The following is a 26,157-nucleotide window of genomic DNA, read 5'->3' as shown; positions in this document are numbered from 1 at the left end:
TTCTTTTTTCCCCGGTTAATTGAAAACAACTTTTCTCCAGTATATTAAACTGAGTCATGGGTGCCATAGACTCCAGGCCCTTCATCACCCTAGTTGTCCTGGTATCTCAGTGTACTTTTTCAACTTTCCAGCACTAAATGCAATTATCCCAGATGTATTATAGTTTGAGAATATAGGGGGATAATTACCTTGTTATTCCTAGAAGCTATGCATTGTTTAATATAGCTAAAGATGTTTGGCTTATCAAGTTTACAGTCCTCTTAAGATTCCCATATCTTTTTCAGAAGCTATTTTTAGATAACCATCCATTTTACAAGTGAGGTCCAACATTGAGATTTTTGACCAGAACCTCAGTCCACTTTATTTAAATGTAAGCACCTCAGCCACAGACTCAGTAAAAGTATCATATTTGCTCATTTGAAGGAAGAAGGTATCCATTTTTACACTTCAACAATAAATGGAGAATGTTTTTATTTGATACTTTAGTGTTCTACATACATGAGACAGGGAATTTGACTTGATTTCCTGATGGATTTTTTTTAATTTAAAAGAAAATTGTTTTATTTCATTAATAACAATCTCAAGGACAGTGTTGTTTCCATATTTGTATTAACCAATAAAAGATGCCCGGCCATATAATTTTAGAGTATCCAAGTGCTATCAGTTTTTAAAAATCAACTGCATTGTCAGCTAATATTTTATATATATATATATATATATATATATATATATATACATATATATATACATATACATATATATACATATGTGTGTATATATATTACATGTCTATTGTTTATATATGTCAAACTTAGGTTGATATGTTCTTAATTTCTGGCCATTTTTTTTTAAAGAACTAAAGTGTCTTCTTTAATAGATGGCATTCTCAAATAAGTGGTCATAAACTGTTCCATTATTCCATAGCATTAGAAATTTTACTGCTATTAAAAATTTGTCTCATTGTTTTTTGAAGGGGAAATTTTGATGGGTGATCTAGTAAAAGTGAGTAATTAAAACATTTGAAGTTAGAAGGTATAGAAGTCTTCAGCTGTATCTTTTCTGCCATTTTGACTTTAAACATTCTAGCAAAGAATATTTAACTTCTAGTTTGAAAAATTAATATTAATAATGGTCAGTCATTTTTGAATCTCTCCCATCTCTGTTTTGGTCTTTAATTCACACACATATTTTTTTCTGTACTAGCAGGACACTTTTATTAGAAATACTCATTTAAACCAGAGGTGACAACATTTTACTCATTCTCATTTTTAAAAACTAGGTGTTGCTCTATTACCGTTTGTTGATGAACGTCGTCTCAGAGCTGCTCTCGAAGAAGTTTATCCTGACCTTACATCTGAAGAAAGTGAGAATTACATTTTAAAATATTAAATACTTAACATACTGTCATGTACTTAAAATTTCAGTTTTGTATTTTTTCTACTTCTATTACATTAGTTATGCTTCTTCTAATTAAAATACTTAGTTAGCTTATTTTAAAATGTCAACTTTGATGTTATTAAATTAATGAACTAACAATAGTCAACATTTTCAGACTATTCATGAACTTTAAATTCTTTTGAGAAATGAACATGGTGAAATTATCTGTAAGAATATTGATTTCTGCACTGTTTCACCCTAACAAAAGGAAAAATGGTTGAAAAATACTGTTTTTAAAAGGAAGGCATTCAGGGCAGCTAGGTGGCACAGTGGATAGAGCACTAGCCCAGGAGTCAGGAGTTCAAATCCTGTCTCAGATACTTAATAATTACCTAACTGTGGGGATGCCTTGCAAAATCCCCCCCCCCCCCCCCCGGCCATTCAGTCAGTAAGCATTTATTACTACCTATGTATCATATATGCGCACTGTGTTAATACAGTTAATACAAATAAAGGTAAAAGGCAGTGCTTGCCCTCAAGAAGCTCACAGTCACAGACAACATCAAATAACTATGTGTAAACAAGTTCTCAATGGGATAAATTAGAGATAATAACAGAAATAGTGCATGAAAGGGTCATCTAGATGTTTCAGTACATAGTGTGTCAGGCCTGGAGTCAGGAAGACTTCTTTTCCTGAGTTAAAATATGGCTTCATACTTCCTAGTTGTGTGACCCTGGGAAAGTCATTTAAACTGGTTTCCTTTAGTTTCCTTATCTGTAACTTGAATTGGGAAAACAAATGGCAGATTATTCTAGTATCTTTTGCTAGGAAATTCCTAAAACTCATGAAGAGTTGGACATGACTGAAAAAAATGACTTATTAAGAGATATTCCAGTAAAAGGTAAGAGTTCAGCTGCATCTTGGGGAAAAAACAAAGGAACTCAGAGGTGTAGATGAGGAGGGAGAGTATTCCAGGCATAGGGGACAGCCAGTGAAAATCAAGAACAACCCAAGAGACCAGTGTTTGAGTAAAAGAATGAGCAGAGTATGACAGAAAACTGAAAAAGTAGGAAAAGGCTAGGTTTTTGAAGGCCTTTAAAAACCAAAGAGGATTTTATATTTGATTGTGGAGGTGAGACGAACCATTGACTTGTAAGAGTGACACGCCAGATCTGTGCTTTGGGAAGATCAGTTTAACAACTGAGTGAAGGAGGGAATGGATTGGTAAAAGATTTGAGGTAGGGAGATCAACTACCATGGGCTCTTACCAGAGCAATGATTATGTCCAAAGAGAGAAGGGGGCATATAGGAGAAAGTTTATTCAAGTAAAATTGAAAGGACATGATAGCAGATAAAATTATTAAGATGAAATTTAATATACTGTCATAAATAGAATTGTTTCGACAATTCTATAAGCTATACAATTAGAAACTGCAAAAATCTGTGTTTTTCAGAAGATAGAATTTATATGAATATTTAAAATGCAAAAAAGCTTTAAAAAATATTTTAAGTATTTATTGTGTGTTTACCAAAACCTTCTGTATTCTCTTCATTGTTCATTAAACCAAAAAAAAAAAGCCACTGCCCATCTGTATTTAAATAAATTCTAGAAATTACTAAATTCTTTCTTAGATTCAGAGATTTTTGATACAGGCCATAAAAAGATAATCTTAAAAACAAATGATTAACTTTGATTAATTTCTGAAAATTCAGCCGCTTTTATTAAATGTTTTTTAAAATGGTTTGACTTAGCTCTTCTTTCCCTCTTTCTGTTTTCTCTACCCTTTTTCCTCTCTTTTTCCCAGCTAGAAGAAATAGTCTTGGTGGTGATGTAATGTTTGTGGGGAAACACCATCCACTTAATGATTTCCTTTCAGAATTGTACAAAACTGGTTCCACAGAGGTAATTACTATCAGTTTTTTTTTTTGTTCTGAAATGATAGTTAATTATTTTTCTATTAAATTGGTCATACATTTCTTCACAGGCAGTAGATTTACCACCCGAACTTTGTCATGGGATCCAAGGAAAACTTACTTTACATGAAGAAGCCATTCTTCCAGATCAGTGAGTATTTTAAGATTTAGATATTCCCATCATAGATTTAAGGTTGGAAAAAACCTTTATTTTATGGAAACTGAGGTCCAAAGACTTCACATGACATATTTTAGCATAATTTAATTTTATATTTTGAGCTTTATGGTGTTTCCCCATTTTTCTTAAAAGTTAAAAATTTTAATTTAAAAATTATTAATAAGGGGCGGCTAGGTGGCACAGTGGATAGAGCACTGGCCCTGGAGTCAGGAGTACCTGAGTTCAAATGCGGCCTCAGACCCTGTATAATTACCTAGCTATGTGGCCTTGGGCAAGCCACTTAACCCCATTTGCCTTGCAAAAACCTAAAAAAATTATTAGTAAATTTTGTATATTAAAACTAGTACATTAAATTTATGTCAAAATAAGACTACCATCTACAGGTTAAGATATCATGTTTTTATAAATATATTTCTCCTTTGCCTTTTGGACGCAATAATTCTAAGTCTTTAAGTGTGATTTCATGTTTTGGTGACAAGATCTTAAAATATCAAGATTGAGGAGACATTAAAATAATAATAAAAGTCATAAAAATTTTCCTTAGTTGAAGAATGATTTGATTTTGTTGAAGTAAGTCTGTCTAGTATTGCATGGCATAAGTTACTTTTCTTTAAACATCTTTCGATTGCAGCTTAGCAGACATAGATAAAAGTGACAATTTAGTGCAAATTATTCCTGAACAAAGATGCTCTTTACATTATACTAAAGAAATGGTCTTTCAACCTTTGCTCAAAGACCAAATGAAGAAACTGTCTCCCTCTGCAACCTATTTGAGATGACTTTTAGGAAAACTTTCCCTATCTACTTCCTCAGAATTTTTTCTCAGTCTTCCTATTTCTGCCTTTTGGGGCCAAGCAGGAGCAGCTCTTCTTGTGGCAGCTCCTCAGTTCTTTGAAAATAGCTGTCTTGCCCACTCTAAGTCATTTTCCATATCCTTGAGCCTAAAAGTTTTCACTATCCTGGTTGCTGTCCTTTGGATATTTCCCCAGCTAATCAGGGTCCTTATTACAATTGTCAAGAACAAAAACTTCTTTTTGACTTTTAAAGTTCTCTGCAGCCTGGCTCAATTTGATTGTAAGATTATTTCTACTCAACAGCACAGAATCACTGGCATTCTTACAGTTGCTTGAGCACAACTTTCCATTTCTTGCTTTTGTATATTTTCTCTGGCTACCCCTACAGAACTCTATGCCTTACCTCTGCCTTTGTCTTCAAGCTTCCCTGGCCTCCCTCAAGATTCACTTCCATTCTCACCCTCTGCAACATGTGGTAGTGCTAGTGCATTCCTTCTGAAATAACTGCCCAGTTAGGCTGACACATATGTCTTCTGTGGATAGAGGACTTTGCATGGTGTTTCTTCTATTAGACTGTAACTTCCTTGAAGGCAGGGAAAATGATTGTACCTTCTTTTTCCTATCTCTGCTCCTCATTTAGCACAGAGCTTGGCACATATTTAATAAATAAATGCTTATTGACTGGTTTTGTAATATATTATTCCAGCTTTGGTTTGATTTGAGATTACGGTGGAGTTGTTCACTTATTCCGGAAGTTAGAACTTTTCATGAAACCTAAAGTTGTTTATTCACTGAACCTCCTGCCTTTTAATCCAGATCTTCAGTGAACTTAATCAAGTCTCAGCTTCTAATGAGATGGATTTTTGTAATCCAAATATATTACTTTATATTATTCATTCTTAAATTTTACCTTATTAGATTCTATCCTACATCCCCAGTGTATTAACTTTACTTCACAACTTTATTGTGGTTTCAAATATCTTAAGTATGCATTTATAAAATCAGTATTAAAAGTTTTAAAATCACTAATAAAAATATGATACATATCCTTGGAGCATATCATATATTCCCAAGTTGACACAGAATCATTAGTGACTTCTCCTTGGATCTGGTTAAGCAATACTGAATCTATCTAATTGTATTGTTTAGTCTTTAACTTTTCATACTTGTCCACAAGAGTAACATGAAAGACTATATTTTGCTGAATTCTTTGAAAAGTTTGTGCTTAATTCTAGCCTAGTAACAAGGTAAACATGGAAATCTTCAAGTTGATATGTCCTGTTTTCAATGAAGCCATGCTGAATTTTTATGAAATATAAATGTGTGTTTATATATGTGTGTATAATATTTAATAATTTAAACTCAATATTTAAACTTCTCCAAATGTTTCTTCTCCTGCCCCTCCCAGAGAGTTATTCCCGAAAGCAAATAATTTTTTGAAATATTCACACCAATGGATTTCCCCTTTCCCCCTCACCCCTCCTGGTCAGTTAAGTGTCTTTTCATATCTCTTCTTTGGGACCAAGATAATTCTAAGTTGATTATATTCATTTTTACTTTTTTTTGAGCTGATCTTTCTATTTTCACTATTTACAGTGTGTTTTCTTGACTCAGCTTACTTTACTTTCACATCAGTTCAATAGTTTTCCCTGCTTCTCTGTATTTGTCATATTTATAATGTCCTATAGTAGAGTAATTTAATTCTATAACATTAGAAAACAGAAGCAACAGGAGATTTATTTTCTCTTTGTTATCCATTGCTTATCTTGGTCCTATCCATCCCTCAACATCTTTTTTACTCATTTGGAACAGTTCTTAATGTTTTGTATCTTTTTTTTTTTCTTTTAGAATAGTATATTCTCCTGTTCCAGTGTTACGAGATTTGACACAGAACACTGCAATCAGGTAATTGAGCCAAACTTTGGTATTATGGGTAAAATCAAAGTAAAATTCCTGTCTTATTTTTGGATTAGATTTATGGCAATAAACTGCCACAATGGTGATTTAATAGTGATTTAATGATTATCTAGTTAACATTTTAATATTTTGGATTAGAAGACCGAAGTACCAAACAATTAAGTTAACTCTCCAAAGTGATACAAATAATACCTAGTAGAGCTGAGATTCAAAACTCAGTCTTTCTGACTCACAAAGTATTTGAAAGGAATTTTCCCAAAACTACTTCTAATTTCAGTCATCCCCTAATAACTATGAACTTAGAAGAGGATTCTGGTAAAGAAAACAACTTTATAAAGCCTCTATTTTACCTAATGTTAGAAAGCACAGGAAATGTCTGACTGTATATATTATAGAATTGTTTTTTTAGAATCAGACTGAATTGAAGGGACTTGACATCTGGTCCAAATCTATACCTGAACAAGATCTCCTTCAACAATATAACCAATTAGCTTAATTCTTAGTCCTCTTTTTTTTAAAAAAAAAATTTATTCATTTATTTATTTAAGGTGCAATTATTAAGTGTCTAAAGTTGGATTTTAACTCAGTTTCTCCTAACTCCAGGTCCATATCTAGTATGCCACTTAGCCTACCCTGCACTCCTTAGTCTTTGGTTGAAGATCTCTAATGAAAAGAAACTTCTTTACATTCTGAGGCTGCCCATCCTTTGGTATAGCTCTGATTGTTAGAAGTTGCTGCTTACGTCAATCTTAAATGTATTCTCACTAGAATAACCATTGATTCATTGCTCTCACCTTTCCTGATAGCCCTTCTTCAGGATAGCCCTTCCAAATTTGAAATCAGCTATTGTTTTTTTCCCCAAGTTTTTTCTTTTATGTGAAAGTTTACAGTAAGAGAATCAGCACAATTACCTTTTTTTTTAAAGCACAGATTTAAAGTAATTTAGTTGAGGTGTAAATAATCCTACAACCTTCATTTGCCGGAGGGCCATCACAGTAGCAATTGTTGGTTCCTAATAATGACTTTAAGACATTAAAAGTTGAATGATAGTGGAATAGTCTACCTGTAGGATTAGTGATTTGTGATCCCTGGATCTAATTTCCCTGGAAATTTAATTACCACCTTCTTAGGGATTTTATATTCAGGTTTGAATTAGAACAGATGTCTTAAGAAAACTCTTCCACATCTGAAGATCTATAATTTTAAGAAGTATTTAGAATATATTAATAATTCTATGCTTAATAGTCAAATATCAACAAGGACTATCCTTCAATACCTGAATCAGTCTGATCCTGTTATGACTATTCACTGGTAAGATAAGAATCTATTACCTTTCATGCTGTTTATTTTTGTTTTTGTCCATGTCTTTCTATTGGTCCCCCACAGAGGATATAGTTAACGATTCAAAACAAATTCCCTTATATTTTATTCTGCATCTTGAATCCTTCACACCTCTCTCAAGAAGGGAGTAGCATATTTCATAGTCCTGTGGAATTTGCATTGTAGAAAATTCAGTATTCTGAAATATCCAAGACTATTCCTAAAGACTTATGACGAAAAATGGTGTCCACCTCCAAAGAAAGAACTGATAAGAATTTTAATAGTGATGAAAACATGCTATTTTTGACTTCAAATTTATTCATGGGGATTTTTGATTTGTCTTGTTCTATGTTTTCTTTCATAAAATGACATGGAAAATAAGTTTTGCATGACTGCACGTGTATAACCTATGCAAAATTGTTTGCCATCTCAAGAACATTAAAAATTGTTCCTACACATAATTGAATAAGAATTTTTAAAAAAGAAATGTATCCCTAAATATTTTAAGATTTTTTTCCTTACAATGATGCTAAAGTGTAATTGATAACTTTATTCTGCTTAGTTCATTTTGCATCCATTTTGTCAGTTCATAGAAATCTTGTTAGGTTTCTCTGAAATTAGCACTTTTATTTCTTACAGCACATTATTATATTTGTGTATATTCAACCATTCCTCAATTGATACACATCCTTTTGATTTCTAGTTACTTGCCATTATCAAAAAAAACAAACCCCAAAACAACCTTGCTATAAGAGATTTTGAACATCTGGATCCTTTTCCTTTTTTTGTTTTAATCTCTATGTGGGATAGGTCTATTTGTAATATCAGTCCATATAAAAGTTTTGCACCGCTGAGTGACATTAGGTTGCTATCCAGAATAGTAGGGTCAGTTCACAACACTACCAACTATGCTTTACTGTGACTCTCCCCACAGTCCCTCCAGAATTGTTCATTTGAGTTTTTTTCACTGTTCTTTGCCAAAAAAAAAAAGATGAATGTGATAGTGGAATCCCTGAATTGCTTTGAATTTCATTTATCTAATTATTAGTTATTTGGAACATTTTTTTATATGGTATTTGATAGCTTGGCTTGAAAATTTCCTGTTTATAAACTTTAAGTGTTAGCAATGGTTGTTATTATAAATTTGAATCAGTTCCTTATTTATCTTGGATTTAAGACCTTTTTCGGGGAAACTTCACAGAAAGATCTTTTTCATTTTCATATTTCCTTTCTCACCATAATTATGTTGATTTTGTTTATAAAGTGTCACACTTTATGCCTAGCTTAGCTATCTATGTTAATTTATACCTAATATTCAATTTCCCCATCAATTTTTGGGGATAGCAATCTTATCGATATCCTAGTTGCTGTAATCTTTAGGTGCATTAAACACTATGCTATTGTGTTTGCTTCTGAATGGGGTGTACCTATAATCAGTTTCAAATAGTGTTAATGATTTCTTAAAGTATACTAAAGTAAAGTTTGGACTCTGGTACTGTGAGACGTATCCCCTTCCTTGCTTTCTTATTTACTTTTTTCATCATTTCCCTTGAGATACTTTAAACTCTAGCCTATTTGCGAAAAAGTGTAATCCACAAGACCAAATGCATCACTGATCCTTAATCACCCCCCCCCCCCCCAGGTTGGACATATTTCCCCCAGATGAATTTTTTTAAGTTTTTGTTTTTTTTTTTTTTGCAAGGCAGATGGGGTTAAGTGGCTTGCCCAAGGCCAACACAGCTAGGTGTAATATATTAAGTGTCTAAGGCCAAGGCCGGATTTGAACTCAGTCCTCCTGACTCCGGGGCTGGTGTTCTATCAACTGTACCACCTAGCTATCCCCTTCCAGATGAATTTTTAAAAATTATTTTATATAGTTCTCTAAAATTGTTCTTTTAATTACCCCAGTTATTTAGAATCTTATTTTTTCAAAAGTAGTTGTAATCATAATTTCTGAGTATTTGTAGATGAACTTCCAAATATGTTTTGCTTTTGTAGATAATTTGAAATTTCTAGTTCTATTTTTGCTGGATTCTGTTGAGAGTGATGTATAGAAGTGACTAGATGTTTATGTGAATTTATTTTCTGTTTTGTAATTTTTCTGAGATTCTTCACTTGGTTTTCAGCTAAACTCCTTTGGGTTCTCTAAATAAGCCATCATATCATCTGTAAGGAGAGGGATTTTTCTTTCATATTTGATTATGTTTATTTCTTTGATTTCTTTTTCATGTCTTTTTATTATAGCTATACTATCTAGTGCCTTATTTTTTAGGTGATGGCTATTCTTGTTTTTATTCCTGCTATTATTGGAAGCTGAATTTGTCAAAAGTCTTTCTGACACATAAATTTCGGTTTTTATTTTAAAAATGATTTTTCTGTGTATATGATTTGTGACTTTTCTTTGAATTGATCTTGCTTTATAGCTATAAATCCAATCTGATTATAGTGTATACATAGTGTATACTTCTAATATATAATTTTTATATTCATTAATAGTATGTTGTCTCTGCTCTTCTATTTTGTTATCAGGTCCTTATTTGAATGAGTCTTTTGAATGTTTAGTAGAATTCACTTGTAAATCTATTTAGTCCTTTGGTTTTTTTTCCTTTGGGGGTTCATTTTTAGTTTGTTCAGTTTCTTTTTCTGATGTTATTTAAATAATCTTTTTTAGTTTGTTACTTTAGATATTTTATATCTTTGTAAGATTTCATCTATGCTATCGGTTTTCTTGGCATATAATTAGACAAATTAATTTCTGATAGTTCTTGATTTCTTTTTCAGTTGTGGAATTTTATTAAAATGTTAATACAATTTTGATTTTTCCTTTTTTAAAAATAGATTAGCTGTTTTAATTTCCTTCAAAAAAGAGGTTTTAGTTTTATTTATGTCACTGTTAAAATAGTTTTCTCTGATTGAAATTTTCTTTGGTTTCTATGATTACTTATAGTTTCCAATTAAATTTTAAATTCTTCAAATTACTTATAGAAATAGAACTTTTATTACATTGTGGTCGTTTGAGGATGTATTTAGTATCTGCATTCATCACAGGTTTCTACTTCAGTGCATGGTCTGTTTTTGCAAAGGTGATTTTCATATCTGAGAAATATATAAATTCTTTTCTTATTTAATAGTATTCCCAAAATTCAAATTTTTCCAGTGATTTTCTTTATTTTATCATAGAGGATTATTTTGAAGAATCTTTTGTAAAACCTTAAGGTGCTGTATAAATAATAGTGATGATAAAGTTGATGGTCATGATTTTGTTGTTGTTGTTGCTAAGTTGTCTCAGTTGGGCTTGGGTTACCTGGATGCTTGTTTGACCCTTTCTCCTTTGGTAGTTTGGTTGTAGGCTGAGTGCACAACTGACTCTTATCTCCTGCTGGGTGTTTGGCTTGGTACTTCCCTGCTCAGGGCATTGTATCAGCCCTGTATCTGGTTCTTGATTCACTTTCTCTTTCTATGCAATATACTTGTGCCTTTTCCTTATCTGACTTGTGTTTACTCAGAGCTTTCACAGGATTCTAATTATGTTTTTTGTGCAATCCTGGACTAAATGGAAGAATTTATACCTGTTTCCTTTTGGCTCTCATTGTTCTTTAATAAACAGTTTTTGATTTTTACAAGCTAGCTGTTGATTGAACTCTTAGATCTTAGATCTTAGTTAGCATCTGCCATCTTCCTACAATTTTTCATTATGGTCTGTTTACTTTTTATTCCTTCTTCCTGGGATTGTATTTTGAGAGGTATTTCATATCTCATATCATAAGTTTTTGTATTTATAGTGTTGAAAGGTTATTTTTGAAGGTGTCACAGGAATTCACAAAAGAACTCAAGAAAGCATAAGAATATGTGAAATAAGATAGGTTTTTTTTTGGCAAGATAATGGGATTAAGTGACTTGTCCAAGATCACATAGCCAGGTAATTATTTAGTATGTCTAAGACCAGATTTGAATTCAGATCCTCCTGACTCTCAAGGCTAGTGCTCTTTCCATTGTACCACCTAACTGCCCCATAAGATAGCTTTAAATGGAAGTTCATGAATAAACTTTAGTCCTAGTTGTAATACTTATTGTTGATAAGTGGAAAGCTTAAAGATTTTTAAAAAGTCAGTAAGAAGTAAAGACTTGTTGGTTCTAATTATTTAGTAGAGTTTAACTTTTGGGTGCCTATAATACTTTACGGGATATTAAATTGGATCCTGCTTTTGATAGAACGAGAGGAAAAAGCCCTCAGTCCTAGAAACTGCCTTAAAATGACAAGTGTATATTTATCATAAACTGTTTAACCTAAGAAAAGGTAGAATTTGTATTTTTTAAACGTATTGAATTTAAATGAATTGCATAAGTATAAAGACACAATAGAGATATAACTTGATAACTAGTGTTTTCTCTTTTCACTGGATATATGCTAGGAGCCCCAGAATAGTACTTTAAAGATATTTCAAAGGATAATTCTTAAAAGTGAATTGAGTTAGAAAAAGGTTGTTCACTCCACTTTTATTTTCTATTGAGGCTTCAAAAAATGTGTCAGAGCATTTCATTCTTAGGGATATTGTTTAAAGTACTACTTGTAGTACAAATGAAAAATCAATTTAGCATCCTCATAACAAAGTAGACTTTACAATACTAGTGATGTAAATGATTGGAGTAGTAGGTATATGTCAAGAATTCATTATATAATGTTGTAAATGCTGTAGGTCTGTTGGTATTGGACATTTTGTAGTGCCTAAGTTCATGTTGTGCCTTCCTGCAAATGCAAGTAGCAGTTACTTAACTAAAAGCACTTAAATAAAATCCAAGTGGGAAATCTTGGCCATTAAAAGCAGAAAGTGTATTTTATGTTATGGGCGGTAAAACTTGTATTTATCTGTATAAAATCACTTTATTTAAATTTCTTTTATTAGGATAATTTTATTCAAACTATAATTTGGATGAAACTATATTAAGAATTAAATGTTAGGTATATTCAGTTAACCTGAATCTTAGGCAATGTGGTATTGTTTTATTGCAGAATGTGTTTGTGAACTCTAACTTTCATAGATTTATAGCCAAAAGGGACCTTGGGGAAACTTAGGCTATCCTTTTCATTTTTTTTTTTTTTAACAGTAAAGGCTCAGCAAGGTGAAATAATTTGTCCACAGTCATAGAAGAAGCCTCTGGTGGTACATAACAAGTGGTAGGGTATAGTAATCTGGCCTTGAAATTCAGGACCTCATGATCGGATGTAATATTCTTTCTACTCTCTTAGGTTGCATACAGCTCTAGAAATCCTTCTCAAGGATCTAAGAAAAAGGAATATTGCTGTTTGAAATTTAAAAAAAGTTTGGGGACAAAAATGTTTGCTTTTAATTAATTAATTTTTCTCTTTGCTGTAGTTCTTTTATTTTTTCCATCCGTTTGAAATTTAAATCTTTTATCATTCTTTGCAAAATGGAGAATCCATGAAGACATTAAGTTGAGGTTTTGTAAATTTTATTCCTTCAGATAATATATTTAGAAAAATTCTTAAGTCATGATATGATGAAAAAGTTGAATATAAAAAAAGTTGGTTTGAAAAGAAAATCAACAATAATGAACTTTTGTCATATACCAACTACTTAAAACTTTGAATAGTAAAAATGAGTTAGGGGTGGCTAGGTGGCATAGTGGATAAAGCACTGTCCCTGGAGTCAGGAGTACCTGGGTTCAAATCCGGTCTCAGACACTTAATAATTACCTAGCTGTGTGGCCTTGGGCTAGCCACTTAACCCCATTTGCCTTGCAAAAACCTAAAAAAAAAATGAGTTGGTGGTTTATGTATTTTTTTTAAAAATAAATTTAGAAAGACTTATCATTTCAGGAAAAAATTTTAGAAATTGCCATACTTAGCACCAGGATACTTTAGAAAACAATGAAATTTAACAAGAAAGCCTGTGTACCATACTCGAGAATGACAAAGCATTTGTCATGTGTCAGAATTTTAAAAAACAACTATTAAGACATTTATTCTTATTTTTAACTTAAAATGAAGAAGCCTAATCCAGGAGGAGGAGGTAGAGAGTGTATGTACATTTTCCCATTATTGTCTCAGAAATATTGGGAGTATTGAGTGAAAAAATTGAATGCTATTTCAATCATCTGTTAAAAGGTTATAAATCTCTTCTGGCAACCTGCATATTTAGAATTTTCTTTGGAACTATTTTGCTCTTTTGCTGGCTCCTTACTTGGTTGTCAATTACTTCTATTTAAAAACATTATAAACCCTCCGCCCACCATGAATGGATATTAAAAAAAATTTTTAAAGTGATAAAATCCAGAGGAGGAGTTCTTGAAAATGAGTTTCAAAGTATTTACTGAATTTGATTTAAAGTCTATTCTTAGGCAGAATGCTTTGTAATTGTGGCCGTAATACACCTTAACTCCAGAGAAAATTTACCATTCTCCCTTCTTTGCAGAGGTGTGGAGACTGTGGGTATGGAGTACTTAAACATGCTGTCAGATTTTGATTGAGTTTGCTGAATTGACCCGTTTTCTTTTTTTATTCTTTGTTATAAGAGATGGTACATTTGTAGATGAGGGAGGAAAAAATATACATTTGGGAATGAAGATGATATAAAAACAAAAAGTATTCATACAAATTTAAAAATTACTATCATTAAAGTTTTTAAATTTTTACAAGAAAATGGGATTAAATGACTTGCCCAAGGTCACAATAAGTAATTTTTAAGTGAATTAAATAATTATTTCTTAAAGCATCAAATATACAAAAAAATAGAAAAATTCTTAAAAGATACATATCTGGGGATTACTCACATTTCTGCTACTATTAACTGTGCACGCTACTATTAACTGCACGTAATTTTAAAAAGACTAAAAAACTTGACTAATTTAATTTCTGGTTTCAATTATTTACTTTTTTTTGGTGTGGATAAAAAATACAGTGACCACAGCTAGAGGAAAGGAAGAAAAAATTAGAGAAAACTAGATTAGCTTAGACTGTGGATTTCTTTTTTCTGAATAAACATTAGCTTTTTTATATTCTGTGATTAGTTATCATTTATTCTAGAAAAGCTACCATTAATGGTATTTACATATTAAAGTAAAAATATTTCTTCAAAGTAGACATTATCTTCATTATTCTATGCAAATTGCTTGTTTTTTTATTTAACAACTTTTGAACATGGTTAACCTGAACTGGTCTAAGTAGTAAATTTCTCCAGTAATCAAGAGGTTACTAATAAATGCCCACTTTGTATGTGACACTGCTTTTTATCTGATATATGGACTGAATTTTGTGCAATTAAAATAGTATAGAGATCAGATCACATTATTGTGAAATGGACTATAAAACAAAATGCCTACAAGATCATATCCTGGGAGTGACTTCTTAGCAGTAACTTTTTCTTTAAAAAAGCACAAATTTCACTTGAAGAATTTTAGTGTAATGGAATTTGACCCCTATTAAATGCTAAAGAGAGATCTGCAGTGTGTGTGTGTGTGTGTGTGTGTGTGTGTGTGTAGTTAAAGGTTTTTAGCATTTTAGAAAGTTTGTCCTGTTTCCTAGATAGTATAATAATGTTTTTAAATTTTACTTTATTAACATCTTGAAAGTTATATGTATATTAATGTATAGTGATCTTGACACAATTTTTTTTAGTTTTGTTTATTTAAGGCAATGAGATAAAATGACTGACCCAAGGTCACAGTCAGGTGATTATTAAATGTCTGAGGCCAGATTTAAACTTAGGTCCTCCTAACTCCAGGGCTGGTGCTCTATCCCTTGTGCCACCTAGCTGCTCCCTTGACATAATCTGGACACGTTAAATAGATTCTGTTGTCTGGTATCAGTTTGGAAAGGAAAGTGCCTAAAATGGTCTACCAAAGGGAGATATAATTAACTTGAAAGTTTAGGTATTTGTGGAATTCATTGGTTCGCATTAATATAGCTATTTGAGAGTTAAACTATGTGATTCATAAGTTGTACTTAATCTAACCTTTTAATTAAAGGGTTTGTTTGCTCTTTTTCAGTATTAATTTTAAAGACCCACAGTTTGCTGAAGATTATATTTTTAAAGCTACAGTGCTACCAGGAGCAAGGTAACAAAGTTTATTTTTTTTTCATTACTTCATAAGGGTAATGCATTTTAGGTACCTAATATGTTGAATTTTCAAATCTTCAGAAAGCCTGCAACTGTACTCAAACCTGGTGATTGGGAAAAATCCAGCAATGGACGGCAATGGAGGCCACAACTTGGCTTTAATCGGGACCGAAGGCCAGTTCACTTAGATCAGTCAGCATTTAGGACATTAGGGTAAGTAACACATTTCCCATTTCCTCATATACTTTTCTTCCCTAAAGACTTTTTTTTTGCCAGAAAATCATAGATAATCCTAGTAATCATTCTTAAATGAATTCAGTAATGAAATCATTTTAGATATAAGCTTGAAAATTGATGGAATGCAGTTTAAATCCTTTATAGTCCAAATTAATGTTGCCTTTGGTTTTTTTTTTCTGTGAAGCATTTTAAAATTTGCTTATCTGGTTTGGTGTTTATTAATCTTTTAAAATGATTTAAACCATAATGTTACTGTGTTATGATTTTTTTTATGATTCGTATAAAAGGGAGGCAAATTCTTTCAAAAACTAGCAGTATTTTGTAACTTTGTAATTCATTTGTCTCTCTATATGTATAAACAATATATTAAATGCAGGAGATAAATAATTGAGAAGTCACAGTCCCAGGAGGACTCTGCATGGATTTTATTAGTACAGTGGAAGGTAACAGAAAAGTGACTGATTGGTGTATCATCAGCTAATCATTAAATATTGATTAAATGCATGTTATGTGAGAGACAGACTAAAAATAAACAATTCCTGTCTTCAGAGAGCTTATGCTGCATTGGGCTTTATAACATGTATGTTTGTAAATATATACAAATTAAATACATACAAGATATTTTGGGAGCCCATTTGGGTAATAATCAAAAAAGGTCTCAGAGAGAGGGGGATTAGGCAACCTTTACAAGGAGAAAGGAGATAGGAGTGTCATTAGAATAGTCATTATGGTGGTTTACTGCCCAATAACTCCAGGAGAAATGTCAGGAGCTTCAGGTCTCCAAATAATAATACTGTCAGTCATGAGGAAGATCATGGTAAAAATTGGTTGCCTAGAGAAGTTTATCAGTATTATGTGCCAGTTACATGGTGGCATGCTTTCAGGGGTTCTGTATGAAGGATGGTGTTCACTGGAGTTCACCAGTGGAATAAAGCAGGGTTGTGTTCCTGTATAATACATGGCAGTAAAGTCAACTACTACACTGATTTTATAAACTTAGATTAAAGTGGAAGGAAAGTTGGTGTGTAATTTTACAGGTAAGTGTCTTTGAGACTGAGATGCAACAGAGTATGGCTCAGGTCTCTGCCACTTGTGCTAACTTTAGCTTGATAATTAATACCAAGAAAACAGAAGTTTCTCCATGAACCCACACACCACCATCTATACATGGGAACCATTGATTATACCATACTATGAATATATTCTTTTCCCTGGGAAGTAAGATTTTCCAGTGAGTTTATGTAGATAATAAGGTTGATACACACATTACCAGAGCTAACTCAGTGTTTGGGGAAACTGAAGGAAAGTGTGAGAAAGAAGTGTTATTAGACTTCCTGCCAAACTGAAGGTCTAATGGACCATTGTGCTGACTTCATTGTTGTATGTTTGTGAAGCCTGGAGAGTTATAGTGGCAACATTCTAGGAAGCTGATATGTTTTAGGGAGATTCTGAAGATTACCTGGCAAGATAGGGTATAAGATTTTTTTTGAGTTGAACTGCCAAACATTTAAACTCTATTGCAGAAATTAAAACTTGAATGAGCCTCCCCAGGATGTACAAAGGTTTGCCTATATGGAAAACTCACATAAGGTAGGGACTTACAGAGGTCAGAAGAAGCAATGCAAGGATACTCTCAAAGTCCTCTGAAGAATTTTGAACATAATTGTGAAACATTATAGACACTGGCACCAGACTGCCCAGCCTAGTGTACCTACATAAAAGAGAAAGCACTGTGTTCTATAAGCAAAGCATTGCTTTGGCTCAGAATTGTATTAGCTCAAAAGAAATATGAGATGCATCTAATAAAGAGGCATCTCCATTATTTCTAGACTGCTTGTTCCTGATCTGAGGTGTAGTCTTCCAAACTTTATTGGTCTGATTAGCCTCAGCTGAGCACATATACTTTGACCCCAACTTAGGGGTGTCATTTTGGTCTTCTTTTGAGCACAAAAGACAGCAAACCAACTAGCAAGACCATTTTGGCTGGACATAGTATAAAGTACATTGAAGGGGAGTGATGTATTATAAGGCTAGAAAGCTAGGTTGAAGTAAGTCAGTTTGTTTTTGATCCTTGAGGTGTAGACAGGGAGCACCTGTAGTTGATTGAGGAGATGAGTGGCTTGATCAGATTTACACTTTAGTATGATTATTTTGACAACTGCGTGGTGTAACATGAACTTTGTGGAATATAGATTGTAAAGGGAAGATACTTGAGGCAAGGACACCAATTAGGGAGAAAGATGATGAGGGCCATTGTTAGTTTGTGAGTTATAGAAAAGGGGATGGATGTGAGAGGTAACATAGAAGAATAAGCGCTGAGAGTTGTAATTAGATCCTAAGATCATAGATTTAGAACAGAAAATGAACTTAGAAACCATTGATCTTTGACCTCATCCCCTTTTTATAGAGGAGAAAACTAGGCCCTGTAGAGGTTAAGTGGCTTGAACAAGGTTACCATTTGTGTTTAAAAGAAATTTTTCTAATTTTAAATGATTTTTTTGCACATTATAGTCACGTCATGCCACGAGGTCCAGGAGGTGGACCTTACAGTAATGCTGCACCACCTGGAAATTATCAGGGAAATTTATACAGGCCAATGATAAGAGGACAAGCACAGATTCCAAAGCTTATGTCAAGTAAGTTATTAGTTTCTTCTACAATTTTATTTCTAAATGAAAGATTTTCCAGATTTTCTTTACAAAGATAATTTTTTACCTTTGACTGATGGTGAAAATTTAAATGTGAATTTTTAAGGGCCCATTATGCAAATACCATTCTTGGTATTTATAATCTTATAATTTTGGCACTTATACCTAGTTATTGTTGAAAAAGCTTTTATTGATTTGCTTTTTCTTTTTGCTTTTAATATAAAAATCTGTTTTTGTATGTTTAGAAGTTATACAAGGATGTTGTTTTTACTTTTCCCATTATCACTTTAAAAAATAATATAGTGAGTACATGATCTCTATTGTAAGCCATAGTTCTACTAAATTTTTAAAAATTGTTCTTCATTCTTTTATAGATTACTTTTTAGTGCCTTATAGTTCTTCATATACAGAAATTGTTGGGACTAGTGTAAAGAATTAAGAGGTTCATTTGGATTGTTCTTTGAAATAGAAATTCTCTTCTTCCCCATTGCTGACAGCCTTAACTGTGCTTTGATCTCATGTGTTTTGTCTAGACCTCTTAATATTCCTATGTTCACTTTCGTGCGTTTTCTGGTTTTGCACTGTTTCTAAAAACCCTTATGCTTGTTCACAAGTACTTCAGAAAAGCACTCCCAAGAGGTTGTGTGTGTGATGAATTTTAAATATTTTACACTTGTTATTGCAATAGCAATAATATGTGACAGGAAAGAAATCCCATTAAAAAGGGGTCCTTTTGGACCTCTTATCTATATTTTACAAATCTAAAGCTAGCTATTGTGATTCTTAGACTATCCTGTGATCTGATAGTAAGGGCTCAGATATACAATTTTTTCCTGTATAAAAATGTTTTTCTAAAACTGATGCAGTGAATCTTAACTTGGAGGAATCTTCCACTTTAAAGTTTTCCTTTTAAGGAATAAGGGAAATGGCACATACAACGGGAAGAAAAATGACTATTTTGTGATTCTGAATTTTTGGAATTAGGTGCGTGCATACATGTGTGGCACACACATGAAAGGGCAGAAATACTCAGAATTGTCATTTTCTAAGGCTTTGGGAAGTAACTTGTCACTTTTTGTATGATCTACTGTCTTGCTGCCTCCCCTTGTGATAGCTTCACACAGTTCAATCTCACTTTACAAAATCATTTAAAGTGAAGTTGTCTTCTTGTACACAATTGTGTGGTACTTGGAATTCAGCTGGGAATATGATGATGATGATGATGATGATGATGATGATGATGATGATGATGAAGAAGAAGAAGAAGAAGATGAAGATGTTTGTCCTTTTTTGAAAGAAGCCATGATACCAGGGATGCCTTGATAAGCATGTGAATTAGATTTGAGGGGGTGCTGTACTAAGTCACCAGTGTTACGTTCTCTTCTGGTGTCAGCATCAGCCATCTGTGTCCATTAGGCAGATAGAATTTGATAACTCTGGATGCAAGGTAATCAGGGTTAACTGACTTGCCCAAGGTCTCACAGCTTATAAGTGTCTGACCTGGGTTTGAACTTTGCCATCTAGCTACCAAGAGTAAAGGTCCTAATGAAGATAAAGAACTGAGAGATGAGAGAAAGAGGAGTACTTTAGGAACATTTGGAGATCTGGGGTGGTAGAATTTTTTTAATTGAGTAGGGGCAGATAGGTGACTTAGTGGATAGAGCACCAGCCCTGCACTCAGAAGGAGCCAAGTTCAATTCTGACCTCAGACACTTAATTACTTAGCTTTAATTAATGACCTTAATAATATTGCCTTGAAAAAGAAAAGAATGTAGTCTTGTGAGATCACTAAGGTGTGGCTAAAGTAGGTATGGGGGTGGAGTTTGTTACAGTTGACAATGTAAATGAATTATGTGGTCAAGGTGTTATTAGGACATTGATAGCCTCAGGAGTAAAGGGAGATTTAGAAACAGATGATAATGTTGAGATATTGGCATATAATTATATGAAAGAATATAAAGTACTTTATGCTTTCTCTTTTTTTGATTTTTGTGAGGCAATGAGGTTAAGTGACATGCCTGAGATCACACAGCTAGTAAGTAATAAGTATCTTGAGATAAGATTTGAACTCAGATCTTCCTGATTCCAGACCTGGTGCTCTGTTTACTCTGCCATTTGGCTGCCTCTTCATTTATAATATCTCCAAAGTATTTTCTACATTTTCATACTCCAGAGAAATTTAGTACAGATAATTCTCACTTTACATCAATTTTACATTACCAAATATGTCTAGACATAAAGATTCTGAAAAAAAATCTGCACTTCACAAAACTATTTACTAATGTAATATACAAGTACTGTGTTCTTCCTCTTTCTGTTCCTCACCTCACACTATATTGGTTCCCCTCATCCCCCCCAAACAAAAAAACAACCCAAGTGAAAGCGGAGGAATGAATATGTAGAGAGAGGTCAGAGGCCACCATCCTGAATGAGAGCTCTGACCCCAACATTTGTCCACTCCACCAACCAGTATGCCTGGCATTTCTGTCTGTCCACCCTGAGGTTCTGCATGTCTGTCCTTGGCTTGTGAGTGTCATCCTTCCATTCCTGTTTGTATCCATGTCCAGTTCCTACATACCTGCCCCCAAAAGAATTTTTCCTCTCCAATCTAAGGTGCCTCTCACTGTCTTAGAGTCCTATGTGTTAACTTTCCTGCTTTCACTTTTCTGTCCCTGGCCCTCAGGGTCCTTTAATCTTTAATCTTGTGCCAGACTCCTTCCTCCACAGGCTCTTAGCTTTCTTCTCTCTTACCCTTTCCCCACATTTACAGGCTTATGCAATTCTCATTACTGAAAAATCACCTTATGTAGATGTCTGCAGAATAGTCCACTTCACTTGAAGCAGGAACTGTCCATGTTTTAAAACAATTATGCATTTGTCTAATGTCTTTTTAATTCTCCCTATACTATTATACATTACATAAGCATATACATTTTAAGGTTGTTGTCTCAAAGTGGACCAATGGCTTCATGAAGGTATGTTTTGACTTGCATATGAATTGCATTTATGTGAGACAGAATTGTGGGAAATTATCAGCTTCACTTTTCCAGAGTCATCAAAATCCAGTGGTAAGACAAAAGTTAAGAAAATTATTCTTGGCCCAGAATGCAGTGGATGATCTTGGTGTTTAAAAATTAGATATTTTTTTGGTTTCTAGTCTTAGTTTGAGGCAATTCTCATTCAGTGACAAAAGACTAAACAAAAGAGGTGACATCAGAAACCATCAAATAAGGAGGGAAAGATCCTTAAGAATTTCTTTTTTTTATTTGTTAACATTTTATTTGTTTTCCAGTTATATATAATAGTAGTGTTGTCTATCCTTTTTTTTTGTAGGGTTTTGAGCTTTACAATCCCCCCCCCCCACAGAAGGCTGTCTGATTTTACATTGTTTCCATGCTACACATTAATGTAAATTGAATGTGTTATAAGAGTAAACACAACCCCCCCCCCCCCAAGAAGATGAGAAACGTCAAGAATATAGAGTGAGGAAAAAAAATGTACTTCAATCTGTGTTCAGATTCCAGTAATATCTGGGATGAGTTGCTTTCTTTATCGTAAGTCTAACAGAGAAGTTGCTTCAGTATTTTTCCCAGTTACTAGTTATACCTCCACTCTATTCCGCCCCACTCTCATTTATAATATTCTTTCCTTTCATCCTGGCCCTGTCCAAAAGTGTGTTGAATCTGAGTACCCTCTCCCTCAATCTTCCCTCTCTTCTGTCACCTCTTCTCTCCCCCTCCCCCATTCCCTCTTATTCCATCCCTTCTCATTTTTCTCTAGGGTAAGATAGATTTCCTCACCCTATTAAATGTATATGTTATTTCCTCTCTGAGCCATTTCTGATGAGAATGAAGGCTCATTCATTCCCCCTTGCCTTCCCCATTTCCAGTCCATTGAAAAAGCTTTTTCTTGACTCTTATGTGAAATTCTTAGCTTCTCCTTCCTCTCCTTTCCCTTCCTCCCTGTGCTTTGCTTTATCACTCATTGACTCCATCTTTCCCTTCCTCCCTGTACTTTGCTTTATCACCCATTGACTCCATCTTTTTACTTTATTATACCTTTATATTCTATTCCTTCCTATGTCTCGTCTATATATGCTCCTAACAGCTGTTACAAATGAGAAAGTTCATATGAGTTATCAATATCTTCTTCCTATGCAGGAATACAAACAGTTCAGTATCATTGTTCCTCATAATTAGTCCTTCTCTTCCACTCCCTCTATGGTTCACCAGAGTCCTATACTTGGAGATCAAACTTTCTGTTCAGCTCTGGTTATTTCAATAGGAAAGTTTGAAAGTCCCCTGTTGAGAGTCTATCTTTTCCCCTGAAAGAGGATGTTCAGTTTTGCTGGATAGTAAACCAAGATCTTTTGCCTTCCAGAATATCATTCTAAATCCCTTCAAGCCCTTAATGTAGATGCTGACAGATCCTGTGTAATCCTGACTATGGAGTTGAAGTGTTTCTGTCAGCTTTTAGAATTTTCTCTTTGATTTGGGAGTTTGGGATTCGGCAGTAATATTCCTGGAAGTTTTTCTTTTGGGATTTCTTTCAGGGGATAACTGGTGAACTCTCTTGATTTCTCTTTTACCCTCTGTTTCTAGGATCTCAGAGCAATTTTGCTGTATTATTTCTTGAAAAATGAAGTCTAGGTTCTTCTCCTGATCATGGCTTTCAGATAGCGCAATAATTTTTAAATTATTTCTTCTGGATCTGTTTGCGAGGTCAGTTGTTTGTCCAATGAGATATTTCACATTTTTCTTCTAATTTTTGGCTTTTTTGGAAGGGTTTTATTCCTTCCTGATTTCTTGCAAAGCTTCCTTTAGTTCCATTTTGCATTTGAAGGAGTTCTTTTCTTCAGAGAGCTTTTTTTATCTCCTTTTCCAGCTGGTCAATTCTGCTTTTTAAGGCATTCTTCTCCTCATTTGCCTTTTGTTTTGCTTTTTTTTTTCCATTAGGCCTAAACTGGTTTTTAACATATTATTTTCTTCAGTATTGTTTTGGTTTTTGCAAGGCAGTGGGATTAAAGTGGCTTGCCCAAGGCCACACAGCTAGGTAATTATTAAATGTCTGGGGCCGGATTTGAACTCAGCTACTCCTGACTCCAGGGCCAGTGCTCTATCCACTGCACCACCTAGCTGCCCCTTCAGTATTTTTTTGTATATCTTTCACCAAGCTGTTGATTTGGTTTTCTTAATTTTTCTGCATCACTCATTTCTCCTCCCAATTTTTCCTCCATCTGCCTTAATTGCTTTTCAAAGTCTTTTTTGAGCTCATCCATAGTCTGAGCCCATTTTCTATTTCTCTTGGAGGTTTTGGATATGGAAGCTTCGATTTTGTCATCAACTGAGTATATGTTTTGATCTTCCATGGGACTGAAGTAATTCTCTATGGTCAGTCTTCTTTTTCTGTTGTTTACTCATTTCCTCAGCTCAAGACAGCACTTACAAGGCTTTGGGGTTTTGTTTTTTTGGGGGAGGGCACTCCACTTTATTCTGCACCTCTCTATTCCTCCAAGGTCTTATGCTCTCTTGCCTGTGCTTTGCTATTTAAATGGTCCCCTCACTTCCCTCTGCCCTGGAGCTATAAGGAGGGTTCCAGCTTGGCTACTTAGTATGGAAGCCCAAACTGCACCCTTTATCTGAGTGTAGGCTAGCAGCAGAGCCCTACCCTGAGAGAGAGCAGAATGCATTTTGCAATTTTTTTAAAGTTTTTTTGGGGGGGGCAAGGCAGTGGGGTTAAGTGACTTGCCCAAGGTCACACAGATAGGTAATTAAGTGTCTGGGGTTGGATTTGAACTCAGGTCCTCCTGATCCTGACTCCAGGGCCAGTGCTCTATCCACTGTGCCACCTAGCCGCCCCCATCATTTTGCTACTTCTGATGCATATGTGCAGCTCTTTGGCCCTTATGCTCACCCAATCTCAGCAAAGACATGAAGATAAAGTGAAGAGACAGAATTCAAATGATCTGAGTAGTGGCTGAGTAGTGACTAAACATTAGTATTACACTCTGTAGATAGAGTTAAGAGTAGGCATACCATTTAAATCGTAGAACAAGTTCACTACTGCCTAATTCAACAAATGCTAGAACAAGAGAATTCTTTAGTGTTTTAGAAAAAGGACACTTAAGCTAGAGTCCCAATCTGTTCCTGTGCTGATAACTAGTTGGGGTCAAGTACTGTCTCTATTATTCATTGTGAATGTCATATTTGATTTTTGCAACTTCCAGTGTTTGATTTGTGATTTTAATTTTGTCAGTAAACTTGTCATTTAACTGCATTTGAATAGTGATTTTTGATTAATGCAATCTGTAAACAGGAAATCTTTTGATTGCTATGCTCACTAGATATAAATTGAAAATATAGGTTCAAGAAGTGCTTAGCTATTAATTGCTGTTTATTTGATAATAGTTTTTAAGAAAAACTAGAGGTATTTAGATTTTAGAGAAGCTTAATTTTGGGGGGTTCACATAGTAATAATTGACATTTATTTGAGGCTTTAAAGGTTACAAAGTACTTTGTAATTACTACCTTGAATGAGATTAGTGTGCTTTATCAACCCTTAAGGCACTATAATATTTTGCTGTTATCTCACTTGAGCCTCCCAATAATCCCATAAGGTAGCTTCCATGGGTATTATTATCTCTATTTTACAGATGAAGAAACCTAACTGTAGAGGTTGTCCAGAATGATAGCAGCTACTAAGTATCAGAAATGGGATGTTAATTCAGATTTCCCCTGACATAAGATCTAACATCTCTCACATTGTATCTTTTAATGAAATGTAGCCACGCCATCCCAAAACTCATTCCTTTGTTCTCCAGCCAAAGCTAAAATACTGGGACACTGTAGACATTTAAATCTACAGTTATTGCTTTTGTGGGTTTTTTTTTATTTTGTAAACTGTACCCCGTTAAGGAAATTCATTGATTTGTGATTTCTTTGTGTTAAACATCTTTGCTCTAAAGTCTTTCCTTCCTATCATTTATTTTTAGGTTCTTCTGATCTAAATCTTTTTTTTTTCATATTTATATAGTTAATTCTTACATTAAATTAAACACTGCAACACATTTTCCTTTCTATTTACTCTATTGGTAAGTTGTATTCATTTTTATTGTAATCCAAATATGGGTAGCCGTATTTGACCTGAGTTCAAATCCAGCCTCAGACACTTAAATAATTGCCTAACTGTGTGACTTTAGGCAAGTCACTTAACCCCATTGCAAAAAAAAACCTCCCTAATAAATCACTTTAAAAAAAAGCAACCTCCTTTGTAAATAGTTAGTTTGAAAGTAACTACGTATTTTAAAATGGGAAAATAACACTTATGCAAAACGATAGTGCTTTACCTATTTTAGTGCAATTCTTTAGTTATGTAGTTTAAACTGTACTGAAAATTTTTGTCATCACTACAGATTATTTTTTAGGAAATTTCAAATCTATTCTGATTTGTTAGTCCTTTAAAATGTCTTAATATCACTGCTGTGGGATTTTTGTATATGGTCATATAAAATCGTGCTCAAGAAGGGCAGTTTGGTCAATCAAGCTGCCACCTCTTTTTCAAGTGTCTGCTCTGCGTTTTTCTTATTTTTGTTCTGATTTGACTTTGATGTACCAATTTTCAGCTGATGAATAATTGTCCCTCTACTGATAACTTGTTGGAGTCAAGTACTGTCTCTAGTATTCATTGTGAATGG

General features: G+C 33.7%; 1 protein-coding gene across 2 annotated transcripts in view; it reads left to right on the top strand.

Annotated features, from left to right (window-relative positions):
- XRN2 (5'-3' exoribonuclease 2) overlaps positions 1-26,157 on the top strand; it is a 101,169-nt gene that overhangs the window by 59,052 nt on the left and 15,960 nt on the right. For both annotated transcript variants that reach the window (XM_074209336.1, XM_074209335.1), the window contains 7 exons: positions 1,280-1,363; positions 3,184-3,281; positions 3,364-3,443; positions 6,113-6,169; positions 15,509-15,577; positions 15,661-15,792; positions 18,328-18,452. In XM_074209336.1, coding sequence (XP_074065437.1) covers positions 1,280-1,363; positions 3,184-3,281; positions 3,364-3,443; positions 6,113-6,169; positions 15,509-15,577; positions 15,661-15,792; positions 18,328-18,452 — 645 coding nt within the window. The remainder of the gene's footprint in view (positions 1-1,279; positions 1,364-3,183; positions 3,282-3,363; positions 3,444-6,112; positions 6,170-15,508; positions 15,578-15,660; positions 15,793-18,327; positions 18,453-26,157) is intronic.

This window comes from Macrotis lagotis, chromosome 1, assembly GCF_037893015.1.
Source record: "Macrotis lagotis isolate mMagLag1 chromosome 1, bilby.v1.9.chrom.fasta, whole genome shotgun sequence".
In the NCBI taxonomy this organism is placed as follows: Eukaryota; Metazoa; Chordata; class Mammalia; order Peramelemorphia; family Peramelidae; genus Macrotis; species Macrotis lagotis.
The sequence above is the reverse complement of the archived record's forward strand: the minus strand, read 5'-3'. Positions and strand labels throughout refer to the sequence as shown.